Below are 16,171 nucleotides of genomic sequence, written 5' to 3'. Positions count from 1 at the left end.
GGGCACCACCGCCTCTCTGGGCAACCTGTGCCAGTGCCTCACCGCCCTCAGTGCCAAACCTTCTGCCTCATCTCCACTCTCAATCTCCCCTCTTGTCGTCTGAAGCCATTTCCCCTTGTCTTACTTGTCAAACAGATCGCTGAAGAGTCTGTCCCTGTCTTTCTTACAGCCCTTTTAGGTGCTCTTCCATCTCTCTAGGCACTGTGACCTTGGTTTGGAAGCATCCTGCATCCACCCTGGCACAGCCACCAGCAGCTGCGCCGCTCCGGCCCTAACACACATGCTGGAGCAGGAAGTGTCTTTAGGAATGGGATGTTTGGGGTGTTGGGATGCTAATTCCAGTGGCTGAGATATCGGCGTGGAAGCTGTGTAAAGCGATTCCAGCCTGATCAAAGTGCCTTCTTCCTTCCTGTCCTGTAATGTGATCATGGGCCAGAGAGTTGCTCCCGATCCTGCTTCTAATTCCTGTTGTAAATGCACAGCCTTGGAAGGAGCACTCATGCCTTACCAGTGTGATCATACAACCATAGAAGGGCTTAGGTTGGAGGGGACCTTAAAGAGCACTCCGTCCCAACCCCTGGCTGTGGGCAGGGCTGCTCCCCAGCAGATCACGCTGCCGGCACGCAGGCTCAGGTCCAGGGGTCACAGACAGCCAGAGATGCACTGTCTGTGGTCAGGAGAGCGCGAGTAACCCACGGCTGGAAAGGGTCCGGTCATCTCTGTGCTGCTTTTTGCTGGCTGGGTCTGTGCTGCCTGTCTGCCGAAGGACCTGCAGCACGTGCTGGTTTGCAGCACAGGCTGTACGGAGCTGCCATCTCCATCCCTGCTGTCCATGATGCTGGTTAGTCCCCTGTAAGCTGACTCTGGGGGATTTTAGGGCTGCCTCAAGCACCCCTGCCCTGTCCCAGATTTTCTCTCCTGAATCTGTGGGATGAGGGAGAGGAACAAACATTTGGCTGGAATGCCAAGGGTGTGCACGGGAATCTTCTGGCTGTTGGTCTTCAAATGTGTCGACCAAGCCTGTCTTGTGCTCGCTCAGAGGCTGCTGAATCGGCTTACTAGTAGTGTTACTGGAAACCCTGTATCCCATTTGCCTATATGAAAATGTAAACAGCCATCCAAGTTCCAAGAGTGATGTTGTTTCCAGTTCTCCCACTAGATAGCCTCTGTGCTCTTTCTCCTTACTTGTACCCAACTCTTTGTCAACACCATCACTCTTCTCGTTGGTGCATTCTGTGTTTTGTAATTGACAGAATAAGTGGAGCTGAGTGTCCGGGCTGAGCTGGGAGTGCTTAATGCCCTCAGTTACTGTACCAAGTGTAAGTGAAACTGCTCTGGAGCTTTATCTGGCTGCAGAGAACAGGGCTTTGGCCACAGAGAGAACTGTAAACCTCAAAACTTGGGCCTCCTGTGAGCCTCAGACGTGAGGGGCTGGAGGAGTTTTGGAAGCCCTTGCCAACTCTGTGCACCATAAATCAATGAGGCATCTCTCTCCTGTTGGAGAAGAGGGGCTGGCTGGGGGCAGCCACAAGGAAAGGTTGCTGCTTGGCCCCTCCTTGCGGTGTCTGTGTTTGGCTGCTGTTAAACATTCATCCTGCAGCCCTTCCAGAGGGCTGCAATTAGTGAGATGGGCTGATTTCTGGCACTTTCTGCCTGTTTCTGCTGTAAGTTGGCAGCATGGGTCAGGGTTAGATAATTATGTCTCTGCAAGAGCTTGGAGAACTGTGGGAGGGTTTGTACAAGGGCAGAGCAACCCCTGGGACCTTGGGCTGCTTCTGCGGGACAGGCCATGCCTTTCTGCAACCCTGACGTGGGAGAAGCTGGGAAATTTCAACTTAGGATGTGGAGGAGGCTTCTGAGACGTGGTGAGGAGGTGGAGCAGCTGCCCTTGCAGGGTGCTTGAAGGGGAAACCCCCGTGCCATGCCCCCAGCCCATGTAAAGCCCTGTGCTGCTCAGCAGCGGATCCTCACTGCCCACCCCATCAGTGCTGGGGAGAGCGAAGGGTTTCCCAGGGTGGAATTTCCTGCAGGGCAGATGCACGGCTGCTTCCCCTTTGACCTTAAACCCCAATGTGCCTGAGTCATGATGGCATGCAAATAAGAGCGAGCAGGAGTGGGGGTTGAGGGAGCTGCTGGGAAAAGGAAGTGACCTCAGCCAAGGTTTAAATATAGAGCCAAAGCTCTGCTGTGTGCTGGGGCTGTTATTTATAATCGCGGAGGAGAGCTTGCTGACTTCTTGCATCCCTTCTGCAAGGCAGTGCAGATGGATAACGATTTCTGTGCAAGGTGCTGAGGCAGCCAGCCTTGCTCTCCCATCCCTTTGCTGCCTTTCTGCCCCAGGTGAGGCAGTGCACACGTGAGGTGTGCACTCAGATGCAGTGATTTGGGCAGTTTGCTATCCAGCACGCACTGCAGCTCTGCTTTTGTCACCTCACAAAGTCCCAGTGTGCCCTTTGCTCATTGCACTTAATGCAGGGACAGGTCACAGGAAAGGAGCCCAGTTCTGCCCAAAAATGGGGCTGTTTTCAGAGCAGGCCATGAACTGTAGGACACCAGAAGATATAAGCAATACAAATGAGCTCCTTTCCAAACCTTCCTGCCTGTGGCAGATGTTGTTTCTTCATTATGGAGCGTCCTTGAAGGTAGCCGTGCTTGTTGCACACTTGCAGCACAGGTCCTGCTGTGCAGTGCAGTGGGGAGCAAGGCATTGAGGGGTGGTGGAGGTGCTCTTGTTCAGACAGATTTGCGTCTTAGACCTCAAAGGGTCACCACCTGGCCAAGTTGTTTTGGAAGAACTTTTCTGCAAGGTGCAGTAGGATTGCCAACCCGTGCTTGCAATGTGCAACAGCCACCTCCGTGCTGTGTTTCTCTGCGAAATGGGAACAAATCTGCCAGGACTGCGTGGCTGTGGCCTTCAGGACAGCTGTCTGCATCCCGGTTTGAGGGCTGGGATGCAGAAGGAGGGCTTGGTGTGGACATGAGACCGGTTGGGCAGCGTTGGGCTGAGGATGCCCTGGGTGAGGGTGACACCTAGTGGCTTCACCCCTCAGTCGATGGGGCAGCCGGTGGGTTGGGGCACTCGGTCTGCTCCCCAGTGGCTGGGAACCATGCTGGGTTCTACTGGGATAAAGGTGGTGGGGTGCCAGGAGTTAACTGCCCTCTTGTCCTGCACATGTAGCATAGCAGAAACCCTTTGGCAGTGTGCGGGAAGGGACCTAGTATGATTTTTAAGAAAGGAAGACCTGGAAACTGCAGGCTGGGGAGCCTCACCTCTGTGCCTGGGGAGATCATGGAGCAGATTCTTCTGAAGAGATGTTAAGGCACATCGACACGAGGGAGTGATCCGAGACAGCCAGCATGGCTTCACCAAGGGCAGAGCGTGCCTGACCCATTTGGTGGCCTTCTGTGATGGAGTGATGGCATCGGGGGGCAATGGAAGGGCAACTGAGGTCATCTACCTGGAGTTGTGCCTTTGACACAGTCCTGCACCTCATCCTCGTCTCCAAATTGGAGAGAGATGGATTTGAAGGCTGGACCATTCGGTGGATGAGGAATTGGTTGGATGGTCGCAGCCAGAGGGCTGTTGTCAATGGCTCCGTGTCCAGGTGGAGGCCGGTGATGAGTGGTGTCCCCCAGGGGTCCATCTTGGGACCGGAGCTCTTCAGCATCTCTATGAGTGACAGATGATAGGATGGAGTGATCGATAGTGATAGAGATAGGCTGGAGTGCAGCCTCAGCAGTTTGCTGATGGCACCGAGCTGAGTGGTGCAGTGGACACAAGAGCAGGAAGGGACGCCATCCAGAGGGACCTGGACGGGTTCAGAAAGTGGGCCCTGAGAACCTGATGAGGTTCAACAAGGCCAGGTGCTGCTCTTGGGTTGGGGCAGCGCCAGACATGAGGCCAGACTGGAGAAGAACTGGTTGAGAGCAGCCCTGCGGAGAAGGACTTGGGGTCCTGATGGACAGAAGCGGGACGTGAGGCAGCAGTGTGCGCCTGCAGCCCGGAAGGCCGACAGTCCTGGGCTGCAGCAACAGAGGGGTGGCAGCAGGGAGAGGAGAGGAGAGGAGAAGGAGGGGGTTGTTCCCCTCTGCTCTGCCCCTGGAAGGCCCCACCTGCAGTGCTGTGCCCAGATCCCCTTGTCTGAGGCCATTCTGTGATGCTTTTGTTGGAATACAGACCAGCTTACCCACCAACGTCCCAGGGCTACTTTTCTGATTACTTGCTACTTAAGGATCGTCCTGCAGGGCAGGGTTCCAAGTACTCCCTGCATCTTAGCACTGCTTTTGGCAGCAGAAGTAAAGTATGGGTGGAGGTATATGAATCTGCATTTGTAAGAGCTCAGAATGGCATGGGTGTTGGCTCTAAAAACATGAATTGTCCTAGAGAAAGTGGTGAAAAGCAGGGCCATCTGTGAAAGGGTTGAAGAAATATGGGAGACTTTTTTACAGGTCCGGGACAGAAAAAGGACTTGAAACATCATTGCCTTGAAACTACATGATGATTTGGGGATGGTTGTCTGGACAAGGTACTGGATAATCTCATTTAGGCACCATTTTCCACGCAAGTTTGGATTAGATGATCTTTTAAGGTCCTTTCCAATCAAGAGTGCTTTGTGATTCAGTGGTTTTATGGCTTACACATCAGGCCTTACCTGACTTGCATGACTCCAGGCAAGACTTGACTCCCTTGTGAGTCTTGTGGGAAAGTTGGGTATTCAAGATCTCACCTCCAAACCTGCTGCTCGTAAGTGTCAGTGTATTAGAGGGCAGTGTGGAGCACGGCTCCAAGTGGATTTCTGAGCATTATTTACATGGGGATGTCTCTATATAGGTGGAAGGGAAGGTGAAGCTGAGATTTTATCCTCCTTTGAGACCTATGAGGCCTGTGGCCAAGCAGCCCTACTGAAATGCATTATTTCCAAGGCAGCTCAAATGACAGGAGAGCAGTAGGATCTACCAAATGACTCCAAGAACCACTAGGATTTGACAGAGCATTGAGTTTTCTCTGCAGGTCTTTTACAACCCTTCTATAGAGGCTGTGAGGCTGTCACCTCTTCTGCCATTGAAAAAGGCATGTAAAGGATACAAGAAGTGAATGTGCTTCTCCAGGCTATCCACCTGACTCTATACAAGCAAGATAATTTCCTGATGCTTGATAACCATGAGGCACTCCTGTAGCTGCACAGTTGCTGCATGGCATGCTGGCGCTGAGCTGTGCTTGTTGGGCTCGGGTGGCTTTCAGGGCGCCTCTGGCTGCTGATGCTCATCGTGGACTCTTGGCTGGAGATGGCAGGATGACAGTTATACAGTTTTCCTGCTGTTTGGGGGGGGGGTTGTTTCTCACTGGAACAGAATCAAAGCCCACTGGATGGTCTCGCAAAACAGATTGTTTTGGAACGATCATTTTTGCATTGAAAAAGGCAATTTCTGAAACTCGTTCTCAAATCAGAAATGAATCAGGAATCTTAGACATCAGAATCTTGCTTCTGGAAAGCTTGTCATAGCCCGTGCCTCGGTGAAATGCTTTGACTTTAATGAAGTAGTGTGTTATCTCTTTGAAAGTGTGCTGTCTACTGCTAACCCTGGGACAGCTGCTGCTCTTAGGGTTAGGCAGTGTGAGGCAGTGTGCCATGGTTTCATCCAGACTGGAGGTAAGAGAGACTTTTAGAAGATGGCAGCAGCTCTTTGGGGTGTCGCTTGCCGACCCATGAGCACTTAATTCAGGAAGCCTCTGAGCTTGCCAAGGATCTCATTGTGGCTCTGTGTCCAGGTGGAGGTTGGCAATGAGTGTGTTTGTGACGGGGGGCTGGAGATTCATGATCCTTGATCTTTCTTCCAACCCTGGCCATTCTGTGATTGTGTAATGAGTGTCCCTGCAGTGCTGTGCCCAGGCCTGGGGCCCCCAGGACAGGAGGGATGCGGAGCTGCTGGAGCGGGTCCAGAGGAGGGCACGAGGATGCTCAGAGGGCTGGGGCACCTCTGATTGAAGACAGGCTGAGGGAGCTGGGCTTGTTCAGCTTGGAGAAGAGAAGGCTGTGCGGAGACCTCATTGCGGCTGCACTGGGTGGTCTTTAAGGTCCCCTCCAACCTAAACTATTCTATGACTGAGATTGTGGTGATATCCATGGGACATTTTGGATCAGGGCTGTCTCAGGATCAGTGCTAAAAGGCTGAGCAGCTGTGCTGCCAGCATAGGTGATGTGCTCAGCACTGTGCAGCAGCAGCCTGCCCTTGTTACTCCCTGAGCTGGCTGGCAGAGCAGGGCCTGGTTGCTCTCTGCTTGTTGCATCACTTCATCACAACGCATCTCGTCTTTGCTGTTGGTGGGGCATGTCGGTGCAGCTCAGGAGGCTGATATCCACCGTGTGCAACTCTGCAGTTATCCACGTTTCATTTCTGGGCTGGCAGAGTGCTGCTAGGAGCTCTTCTGCCCTGCGCCACGCGGTTCACACTCTGCATACTTGTGGTGGTGTTGGGAATCTGTGCTGCTGTTCAGAGAGAGTGGGAGCATGATTCACCAGAAAGTCCTCTGGGAAGGCATTGGGGTTTCAGGTTTCCTGAACTATCAGCTATCAATTCCGGGACGGGGAGTTTGTCAGCTCAGTCTCTCCTCGCTCAGTTTCCTCCTCCCCTGCTGTTGTTCAGAGTGTAGTGGAGCTTTGCTGAAAGCAGTTTTGTTGTTTCCATGCGAGGTTTATCTTCTGCCCAAGTCTTTGATTTAAAGCTTTTCAGACGTACAAGACACAAATATTCTCCCTCTGCATTTAGATACAGCACATCTTTCAGCAGTGCTATCGATTGAGCTTTGTGTGCTCCTTCCCCTCATCAGGTAGGTTGGCTGCCTGTTTTCTGATGGGGAAATCAAGGCAACCAGACGAAACCCGTCATGCTCAGAATCACTCATGGATCTGGTGGCAGCAGGGCTAGGACCCAGGAGTCTTGGCTCCTCGCTGTAGCCACTGGGAATTAGATTTTCTATTGTCTTTAAAACTGCTGGGCTGGAGTGTGTGTGTTGCTAAATTGCAGAGGGAGCCACATTTCTATGCAATCTCCTTTTTCTCGTGTTCTTTTCAAGACGTTTTGGATCATTTGTCTGCCTGTGTCAGTGTATCTTCTTTCTAATTAATTCTCTTCTGTGGCCCAGATGCGTGGCATGCCTGCTGGAATCTGGTTGGAAGGGGTGTATGCAAGGAGCTCGCAGCAATCAAGATGTCTATCAGCGTGCTGCAGTCAGACAGATGGGAGGCTGGGGTGGAGTCCCGCCATGCCTCTTCAGCAAGATCCAACTGTTGCTGCTTCTGAGAGCACAGTAGAATCTGCAGGCAGTTGCTTCTGGCCTTTCTCCTGTTAGGATTTGTGAGTGTGGTGTGGCTGGACTCAGTTAAGAACGGCATAGGATGGAATAGGAGAATTTCCCTGGGTTACAGTCAATTCTGCGTGGCTTTCTGTGCTATCATCAGCTGAGGCAAGGTATGGGATGTCCTCCCTGGAGCACCCAAAATGAAAGGAGGAGGAGCACTAATTAGATGCCCTTAGAACACAGTGTTCTGTAGGGAATCTCACAGTGAGTGAGGCTGCTCTGCTCCTCAAGGTTTCATTGGGATGGCTGCTGGGTTCTGTAGGGCTGACAGCTGTCCTCCCTCGTGGCACTTTGAGGGATGTCTGTCTTCCTGAATGGGGTGAGGTTGTCCAGGCTGCACGAGGTGGGTGGCTGTGTGGTATCTGTGAGCGAAGCACCTTTCATGGTGAACTTCCACAATTAGCTGCAATGAGAGGTTGTACGACAGGGGTGTAGCGTGGTAGGCATGTCTGTAGGAAAGAATCTGCTTTTATATGATAGGACAAGGGGGAATGGTCATAGGACAAGGAGGAATGGCTTTAAAGTGAAAGAGAGGAGATGTGGGTTAGCTGTGAGGAAGCAATCCTGTTGTCAGAGGGCGGTGAGGCGCTGGCACTGCTGCCCAGAGAGCTGTGGTGCCCCATCCCTGCAGGCACTCGAGGCCAGGTGGGATGGGGCCCTGGGCAGCCTGAGCTGGTGGGGGGCAGCCCTGCCCATGGCCGGGGGTGGCACTGGGTGGGCTCTGAGCTCCCCTCCAACCTGAGCTGTGCTGTGGCTCCTTGGCTGCTGAAAAGGCTGTGGTTACTACTGGGCCTTTTGAAGGGACCTGCCAGCTTCTGACTCGTTGATGAATGAGCTTGACGTGAGAAGCAAAGGGACGGTGGGTGCACCTTGACCATCAGACTGGAGCCTGCGGGCACGGCCTTAGCAGGGACCTGGCTTTCTCTTTCCTTCCTCAGCCGCTCACATCTGTGCTGTGCTGTAGCTCGTGTTGTGCTGCAGTGCTGCTGAGCATGTTTGGTGAAGCACTTTGGGATCTGTTTTGAATGAAATACTGTGTTCATGCAGATGTGCCGCAGGCGGCCTCGCGTCTCCTCGCCGATCGCAGCAGTGGCGGTAGCTCCTCTCTGCTAATCCAGCGGCATCTGGGCGTGCATCAGATTGTGACCCTCAGGACAGCCCTGCAATGTGTTGCACAAATTGCGTGGTGCGGGGCTGGTGGAGCAGCAGGCAGGGCTGGGGGCCATCGGTGGCACGGGCTGCTGCAGGGCTCGCTCTCTGGAATGCTGTCTGGCAGCAGCCTCTTCAGCGGGGTGAAGGCTCCCCGAGGCTGGCCAGACTGTGATTGCAGGCAGCATGTGTGCTTAATGCCGCAGTCTGTGCCATATGGACCTTCTCCTCCTCCCTGCTTGCCCTCTCTGTGTCTCCCTTCCCACTCCGCTCCCCTCCCCCTGCAAACGCTTTGACAGAGCAATTGGGCAGGCACTGGGACCGCGGCTCTGACATAAATCTCTCCTGGTGTGGAATGAGGGGTATAAATATCCAGAGAGTGATGTGATCTTTCCAGCTGCTATTAATAGGTCCCCAGAGAAGGAGAGCGCGCGAGCAAGGCTGGCTGATGCTTAAAGGGCTAGCAACTCCCTTATGTGCTGTGAAAATTAATCAGCACTGTGGCTCACCATCTTCCTCCGGGCTAAAGCGGAGCCCTCAGAGAGGTGTGCGGGAAGGAGGAGGGAGCAGCTAACGAGTCGCTAGTTAGGGAGCAGTGATAGGGCAAGCTGTGCGCAAATGATGCTGCTAACTAGGCAGGAATGCCTGGGCGGGCTGTGCAGTATGGCTGTGTGCAATAGGGCTGTGCTGTAGGGCTGTGTGCTGTAGGGCTGTGCAGTATGGCTGTGTGCAATAGGGCTGTGCTGTAGGGCTGTGTGCTGTAGGGGTGTGCAGTATGGCTGTGTGCAATAGGGCTGTGCTGTAGGGCTGTGTGCTGTAGGGCTGTGCACTATGGCTGTGTGCAATAGGGCTGTGCTGTAGGGCTGTGTGCTGTAGGGCTGTGCACTATGGCTGTGTGCAATAGGGCTGTGCTGTAGGGCTGTGTGCTGTAGGGCTGTGCAGTATGGCTGTGTGCAATAGGGCTGTGCTGTAGGGTTGTGTGCTGTAGGGCTGTGTAGCATGGCTGTGTGCAATAGGGCTGTGCTGTAGGGTTGTGTGCTGTAGGGCTGTGTAGCATGGCTGTGTGCAATAGGGCTGTGCTGTAGGGCTGTGCTGTAGGGCTCTGCAGTATGGCTGTGTGCAATAGGGCTGTGCACTGTAGGGCTGTGCAGTATGGCTGTGTGCAATAGGGCTGTGCTGTAGGGTTGTGCTGTAGGGTTGTGCTGTAGGGCTGTGCAGTAGGGCTGTGCAGTAGGGCTGTGCAGTAGGGCTGTGCAGTAGGGTTGTGCTGTAGGGTTGTGCTGTAGGGCTGGGCAGTAGGGCTGTGCTGTAGGGCTGTGCAGTAGGGCTGTGCAGTAGGGTTGTGCTGTAGGGTTGTGCTGTAGAGTTGTGCTGTAGGACTGTGCAGTAGGGCTGTGCAGTAGGGCTGTGCTGTAGGGCTGTGCTGTAGGGTTGTGCTGTAGGGCTGGGCAGTAGAGCTCTGCAGTAGGGCTGTGCTGTAGGGCTGTGCTGTAGGGCTGTGCAGTAGGGCTGTGCTGTAGGGCTATGCTGTAGGGTTTTGTTAGTAGAGCTGTGCAGTAGGGCTGTGCAGTAGGGCTGTGCTGTAGGGTTGTGCTGTAGGGCTGTGCAGTAGGGCTGTGCAGTAGGGCTGTGCTGTAGGGTTGTGCTGTAGGGCTGGGCAGTAGAGCTCTGCAGTAGGGCTGTGCAGTAGGGCTGTGCAGTAGGGTTGTGCTGTAGGGCTATGCTGTAGGGTTTTGTTAGTAGAGCTGTGCAGTAGGGCTATGCTGTAGGGCTGTGCTGTAGGGTTGTGCTGTAGGGTTGTGCTGTAGGGCTGTGCTGTAGGGCTGTGCAGTAGGGCTGTGCTGTAGGACTGTGCAGTAGGGCTGTGTTCAGTAGGGCTGGGCAGTAAGGCTGTGCAGTAGGGCTGTGCTGTAGGGCTGTGTTCAGTAGAGCTGGGCAATAGGGCTGTGCTGTAGGGCTGTGCAATAGGGCTCCTGCCGCATGCTGCTCTGCCAGGCACTGCTGCACACTGCTGCACACCAACCAGCCCTGGTGCAGGGAGCAGGTGTGGAGAAGTCCTTTTTACTGGCAGGGAACTCCCTGGCAGTCGGTTGCAAGATGCAGCCTGTGCCTCGCAGCCATCACCAGCAAGTTGGAGGTGGTGTGCACGGTGCTGCTGGGCACTGTGTTCTATTTAGAGCCACAGAGTTTGGTGCTGCTTGTCCCAGGGTGGCAGAAAAAAATCTGTGCTCAGCATCTGGGCTGCTCAGTCCAGATGGGAGGAGCGTGGTCCCAGTAACCCCTGCGTGCTGGGAAATGCGTCTGCCTATACAAGGGAAAGGTTCTTGCCTGTGTGGAGGGGGTGTCATGCAAACAACATAGAAGTATGCAAGCAGACAGGGATACCTCAGCTTCCCCAAACACGTGGTTTGCTTTCCTTCCCCAAACTCGCCTGTGGCAGGGAGAAGAGTAATGACAGGGCTGTGGCAGGGCAGTGTGAGGCCCTGATGCAGGAGAGCTGAGGAGCGGTTCTCACTGGGATGCTCTTTGTTCTGCACGAGCACTGTCAGAGTCTTTAGCAGTGAATATACTACAGGTCTTTGTTCAAGTGCTGCATCCCTAAAGCTGGAGATGGGCACCCTAAGCAGCCCATTCTGGTGCTCCTGAGATGAGGTTGGCTGTGGTCCCGCAGCGCCTGTGCCAGGCAGGAAGTCGAAGGCAGTTGTAAGCCATGAGGGATGCACACAGCAGTGCCCAGGGCTGGTGCTGAGCTGCAGGTTGAGCGATGCTGTAAGAGCAGCTCTGGGTTCTGCCTTGCTGCGTGGGGCACCGTGCTCACCCTCTGCCCTCTTCTCTTGCAGGTTTGTGACTGAAGGGCCTGGGAGCTCCCTCCACTGGTGCTGTGGGACGCTTCAGCCAATCCAATGCACCCTGACAACAAACTGCCCAGCCATGGCAAGGCAGGCAGCAGCGGTGCCCCGGCCCAGCACCACAACGTGAGCCAAGCACCCACCTGCAACCTGGGCTCGAAGGGTGTGGGTGCAGGCAGCCATGGCGGCAAGGCCACCCAGATCTCCCCTGGCAACTCTGGACTGAAAAACAGCCAGAACACTGTCCCGAACTTCAGCTCCTTGAAAGGCAAGGTGAAACGGGAACGGAGCATCTCAGTGGACTCTGGAGAGCAGAGAGAAGCTGGCACCCCGTCGCTGGACACAGAATCAAAAGGTAATGTGCTCCTAAACTGTGCTTCAAAAGTTCTTCTCTCAGTTGCTCCAAGCACTCGGGCAGGAGCGGAGATGGGAGCAGCTGTAGGCAGCTTGTGTTTCTATGCTGCCCTTCTCTTTGGACCTACCTCAGCAGCCTGTGCATCACCACATGTCTCATCTGCAGTTCTGGGACCAGAGTGGCTGAGCATTGTCATTTCTTAAACTGCTGGTTACATCGAGAGTCTGGAACTGTGGGTTGAATAGGCTTCTGAGGCCTGCTAAACAAGAGCCTGCTTCACCTACGCTGTTCTGAGCAGCTCTGCTTTGCAACGTACAGACTTTCAGCTCAGGACAGAGTTAGTTGTTTTGTGTCTTCTCCCTGCTGGCAGAGAGCTGCCGTTGTGTTCCTGCAGCTGCCCAGCTCCTTACCTGGTTAGTGAGGAGGTGCTGCAAGGGTCGCTGTCTGAGCAGCTCTGTGGTTTCATTAGCTGTGGATGAAACTCTTGTATAGAAACACTTGGCTTCTAAAAAAGGGCTGAGTCAGTACTTCCAAATCTTTTGACTTTCCTGTCCCAGCCAGCCTTCCCTGTGCTGTCCTGCATCTCACAGAGCATGGTGCCCAACGGCTCCACGTGACACAGGAAATCTACTGAAATAACACAATCAGGAATGCCTGAATCCTTCTGCAGTTCGCTGACACTTTGAATTAATATGGCCCATAAACCTCTAGATTATATACAAAAGAGTGATCAGACAGTGTTACGTTGGAGTTAACAGAGCTGGAAGTTATCGATCATAGAATCCTTAGAGCTGGAAGGGATCTTGAAGGTCATCTGGTCCCTGTTCCTAACCCTAACCCTGGGACAAGGGGAAATGGTTTTAAGTTGAAGGAGGGAAGATTGAGGTTGGATGTCAGAGGGAAGTTCTTTGCTATGAGAGTGGTGAGGTGCTGGAACAGCTGCCCAGAGAGGCTGTGATGCCCCGTCCATCCCTGGAGGTGTTCAAGGCCAGGTTGGATGGGGCCCTGGGCAGCCTGGCCTGGTATAAAATGTGGAGGTTGGTGGCCCTGCATGCGGCATGGGGCTTGAAGCTTCATGATCCTTGAGGTCCCTTCCAACCCATGCTATTCTATGATTCTATGATTCCTGGGTGCCTTCAGGCAAGCTGTTTCCTTTCCAAGCTGCCCCAACCTGAGCTATGAAATCACGGGAGCATGTGAGTTTAGAGAGGGTGTAAAGTCCCCTGCCTAATGAATGGCTTTGAAAAGCAGAGTCTGTGTCTCTTGTTCCTACCAAGGATGTGAACATCTTCAGGTTTTACTTGTCTTTTAATGACCTTTCTCACCACTGATTGTTCTTTGAAGCCCTTGTCTAGGCAGAAAAACAACAAAAACACACAAAAAAGAGCCTTTGCTCAGTACTTCGTCAGGAGAGCCGTGCAGCCCCGTGTCTGGGAGGACGGATGGCTGTGCATGTGGGAATGCAGACCTGTGGAGGAGCAGAGCCAGTGCACGCGTGGAGAAAGGGAGGAGGACAGGGATGAGGCAGTGATCTCGAGCGCTGACTGCCAGCTTGGTGGGGAGCTGCAGGATTTAGTGCTCTGCTGGTACCAGGCAAGACAAGTACCTGGGAGGTCTCCTCGCAGGATCTGACTTGTGGGAGTTGGCGAGGGAAAGGGGAGGAACCCAGCAGGCCTCTAACAAGCTCCCTGTCTGTCTCCTGTGCCAGACTGAGTTTTTCTGAATAGCCATCTAGCACTGACTGTGCTTTCCCTATAGCCAGTGCTGTGCCTCTCTCAATGAGCGAGCATCTGGGCTGTGCCCACAGGATAATCCTTGGGTCCAGCAAGGTTCCAGCATCCTCAGCCAAAGGGTAACAGCTTGGGCCCGGCGTGGGCTGCAGAGATGTCCTGTGAGCGGTGCCTCAGGCCAGGCAGTGCTGCTAGTGAAGGGCTTTCAGCCCGGGCCTCTCACAAGGCCTTGCTGGAACGGATTGTGTTGCAGCTCTGGCACACTGCTCAGAGTACAGGAAGCCATGTCTGACAGCACGGCTGAGCCCTGCGTGGGTCCCACTGCCACCTGGGGTCTTGGCTCGCCATCCCCAGGCTGCCCATTGACCACCACTCAGGGGATGATGTCTCAGTGCCAGCCCAGATACCTGCAGGACATGGTTGCTGAGCCTGGGCTTTGGTGAGCTCCAAGCTAAAGAGCCTGGCCTTGCACACCGTGCTTCCCCAACCTCCTTCACTGCAGTCAGGCAGAACCCCAGCCCTCTCAGCCCCTTGGCAGCTCTCCTCAGCTCTTCTGACTCTTGTGTCCTTTGCAGGCGAGGTGGCTCCCCGCAGCAAGCGGCGGTGTGTGCTGGAAAGGAAGCAGCCATACAGTGGGGACGAATGGTGCTCTGGGCCAGACAGCGAGGAAGACGACAAGCCCATCAGCAGTGCACACAGTGAGTGCCTACCTCCTCTCCTGCCCAGAATCTTGAATAAAGCCAGATCTCTCCTGGGAGTGTGGCTGATCATTGTGCTCTGGGAATATCTGCAGCCATACAGTGAGGTGTGGGATCACAGAACAGCTGTGCAGATGCACTGAGATGCTGGAGGGGGAAGGTGTTGAGGTTGGATGTCCATGCTGCCCAGATATCTTCAAGTGTGCAAATAAGGCTAAAAGTGTCTCGACAGTGGTTCAGGCAGGCCAATGTGAGCAGGGAGTTCTTCTTCCAGCCATTAGTGAAGCCCAGCTAACTATTCCTAAAGTTCAGGCTGATGTTTTGAGGTTATGTAGGTGTAAAGATTTTGTGAACTTTCAGATCTGGTTGCTTTAATTTCCATCTCTTCCTGTCCACCAGAGTGCAAGATGTTAGAAAAAATATGGCTGTTTCTTTCTCTTTGGAAGAAATACTCTCCCTTGTGTGGCAGTTTGGTATCACTGTGAGTCAGCAAACATGCCCGTAAAGCAGTGTGACGTGTGGCCTCAATGCCTGCCAGTGCACAGCAGCCGTCTTCCCTGAGATGTTTATCTCTGTGTGGTTCACAAGGGCCAGGATGGAAGGCAGGACTAAAAGACTTTCCTGCCAGCTGGTCAGAATCATAGGATCATTGAGGTCCAACCAATCCAGTGCAGCTGTCCACCTACCACCAATGCTGCCCGCTGACCACATCCCTCAGTGCCGCTGCTTTGCCCCAGGCTGACTGCTGGTCTGTGTTCACTGTTGGTAAGAGAAGAGCAGGCCTGGCTCAGTGGCTACAGTGTATGGAGCTGAGCAAGAGGAAAGCAATGAATGCTGCTGTTAATTACAATGCTTATTAATATTAATTAGGAATATTACTCAATAATTAATGATGATTAATAATTATCGCTGGTGAAAAGCATCTCCTCTTTCCCCTGCTACCCGAGTCCCTGTTGTTAGCACCATGGAAGGGAGATGAGATGAGCCTGGGGCCACCCTGAGATGAAGGAGAGACCAAAGGAGGAGTCCGGCCGCTCGGGTGCCTGGGGACGTTGGCCACCGAGAGGCAGGGACTGCTGGTCGGGTGCTGCCATCTGGTGGTGCCGGGAGCCTTCCTGCTTCCCTCCACCTCTGTCCATTCTGCTCCACACGGCAGTGCCGTTCAGCAGCTGCTCTGCTTCTCTTGCAGCGCTGGCCTCTAACTCCTGTCCTGTGCTCCCACAGATTGTAATGTAGCAGATCCTGCAATGTCCACGGCCTCGCAGCTTGGCCCAGGGTCCAACCCGCTGCCAAACCTGAATGAGACCAGTTCTTCCAGCACACCTCATGGTACTGCGCCAGGCTTACGGTCGGATGGTGCGGGAGGTGGAGGTGGTGGAACAGGAAAGCAGCCTTCTCAGTTCGTCTACGTCTTTACAACGCACCTTGCTAACACGTAAGCAGTAGATCTTGTCCATTCACCCAAACCAGTGTGGACTGCTGATCTGGGGGCATCTGTGGGGTTGGGTTGTCGCAGGGAATGCCATGTAACGCTTGGTGTTCTCCACTCGGTTCCTCACTTCTGTTCTGCATTGTCTCAGCCATAGAGTCTAGCAAGACTGAATTTTAGGGTTTTTTGTTGGATCATATATTGTGCGTGGTAGAGCATCTTGGAAACAGCCACCTGTAGGGCAGCATGGAGCAGCAGGCACAAAGCAGAGCAGAAGGCCCAGCGCAGGTCATGGGAAGAGGGAAATTCCAAGGCAGGTGATCTTCAGTTGGAAAACCTCACTGTGGCCTGTGCAGGACAGGTGGGAGGACTCTGAGAATATTTCCCCCATTCCTATTGACCTCCTAAGAATTCCCTGTTCCCATAGGACTGAAGAGAGGAGGTGGTGCCTGGGGCCCGGGATGGGGCACAATGTCTGATCTTGAGTGGTTGATTCTCTCTCCCCAGAGCTGCGGAAGCTGTCTTGCAGGGCCGAGCTGACTCCATTCTGGCCTATCATCAGCAAAACGTCCCACGGGCAAAGCTAGACCAGGTATACTGG

General features: G+C 53.8%; 1 protein-coding gene across 1 annotated transcript in view; it reads left to right on the top strand.

Annotated features, from left to right (window-relative positions):
* The window catches only part of BCL9L (BCL9 like), a 43,032-nt gene that overhangs the window by 17,503 nt on the left and 9,358 nt on the right, over positions 1–16,171 (top strand). Inside the window, exons 2-5 of the mRNA XM_085209433.1 lie at positions 11,350–11,713; positions 14,019–14,141; positions 15,366–15,576; positions 16,078–16,162. Of these exons, the coding sequence (XP_085065559.1) occupies positions 11,413–11,713; positions 14,019–14,141; positions 15,366–15,576; positions 16,078–16,162 (720 nt within the window). The 5' untranslated portion in view covers positions 11,350–11,412. The remainder of the gene's footprint in view (positions 1–11,349; positions 11,714–14,018; positions 14,142–15,365; positions 15,577–16,077; positions 16,163–16,171) is intronic.

This window comes from Meleagris gallopavo, chromosome 26, assembly GCF_905368555.1.
Source record: "Meleagris gallopavo chromosome 26, MGAL_WU_HG_1.1, whole genome shotgun sequence".
NCBI classification, from domain to species: Eukaryota; Metazoa; Chordata; class Aves; order Galliformes; family Phasianidae; genus Meleagris; species Meleagris gallopavo.
The sequence above is the reverse complement of the archived record's forward strand: the minus strand, read 5'-3'. Positions and strand labels throughout refer to the sequence as shown.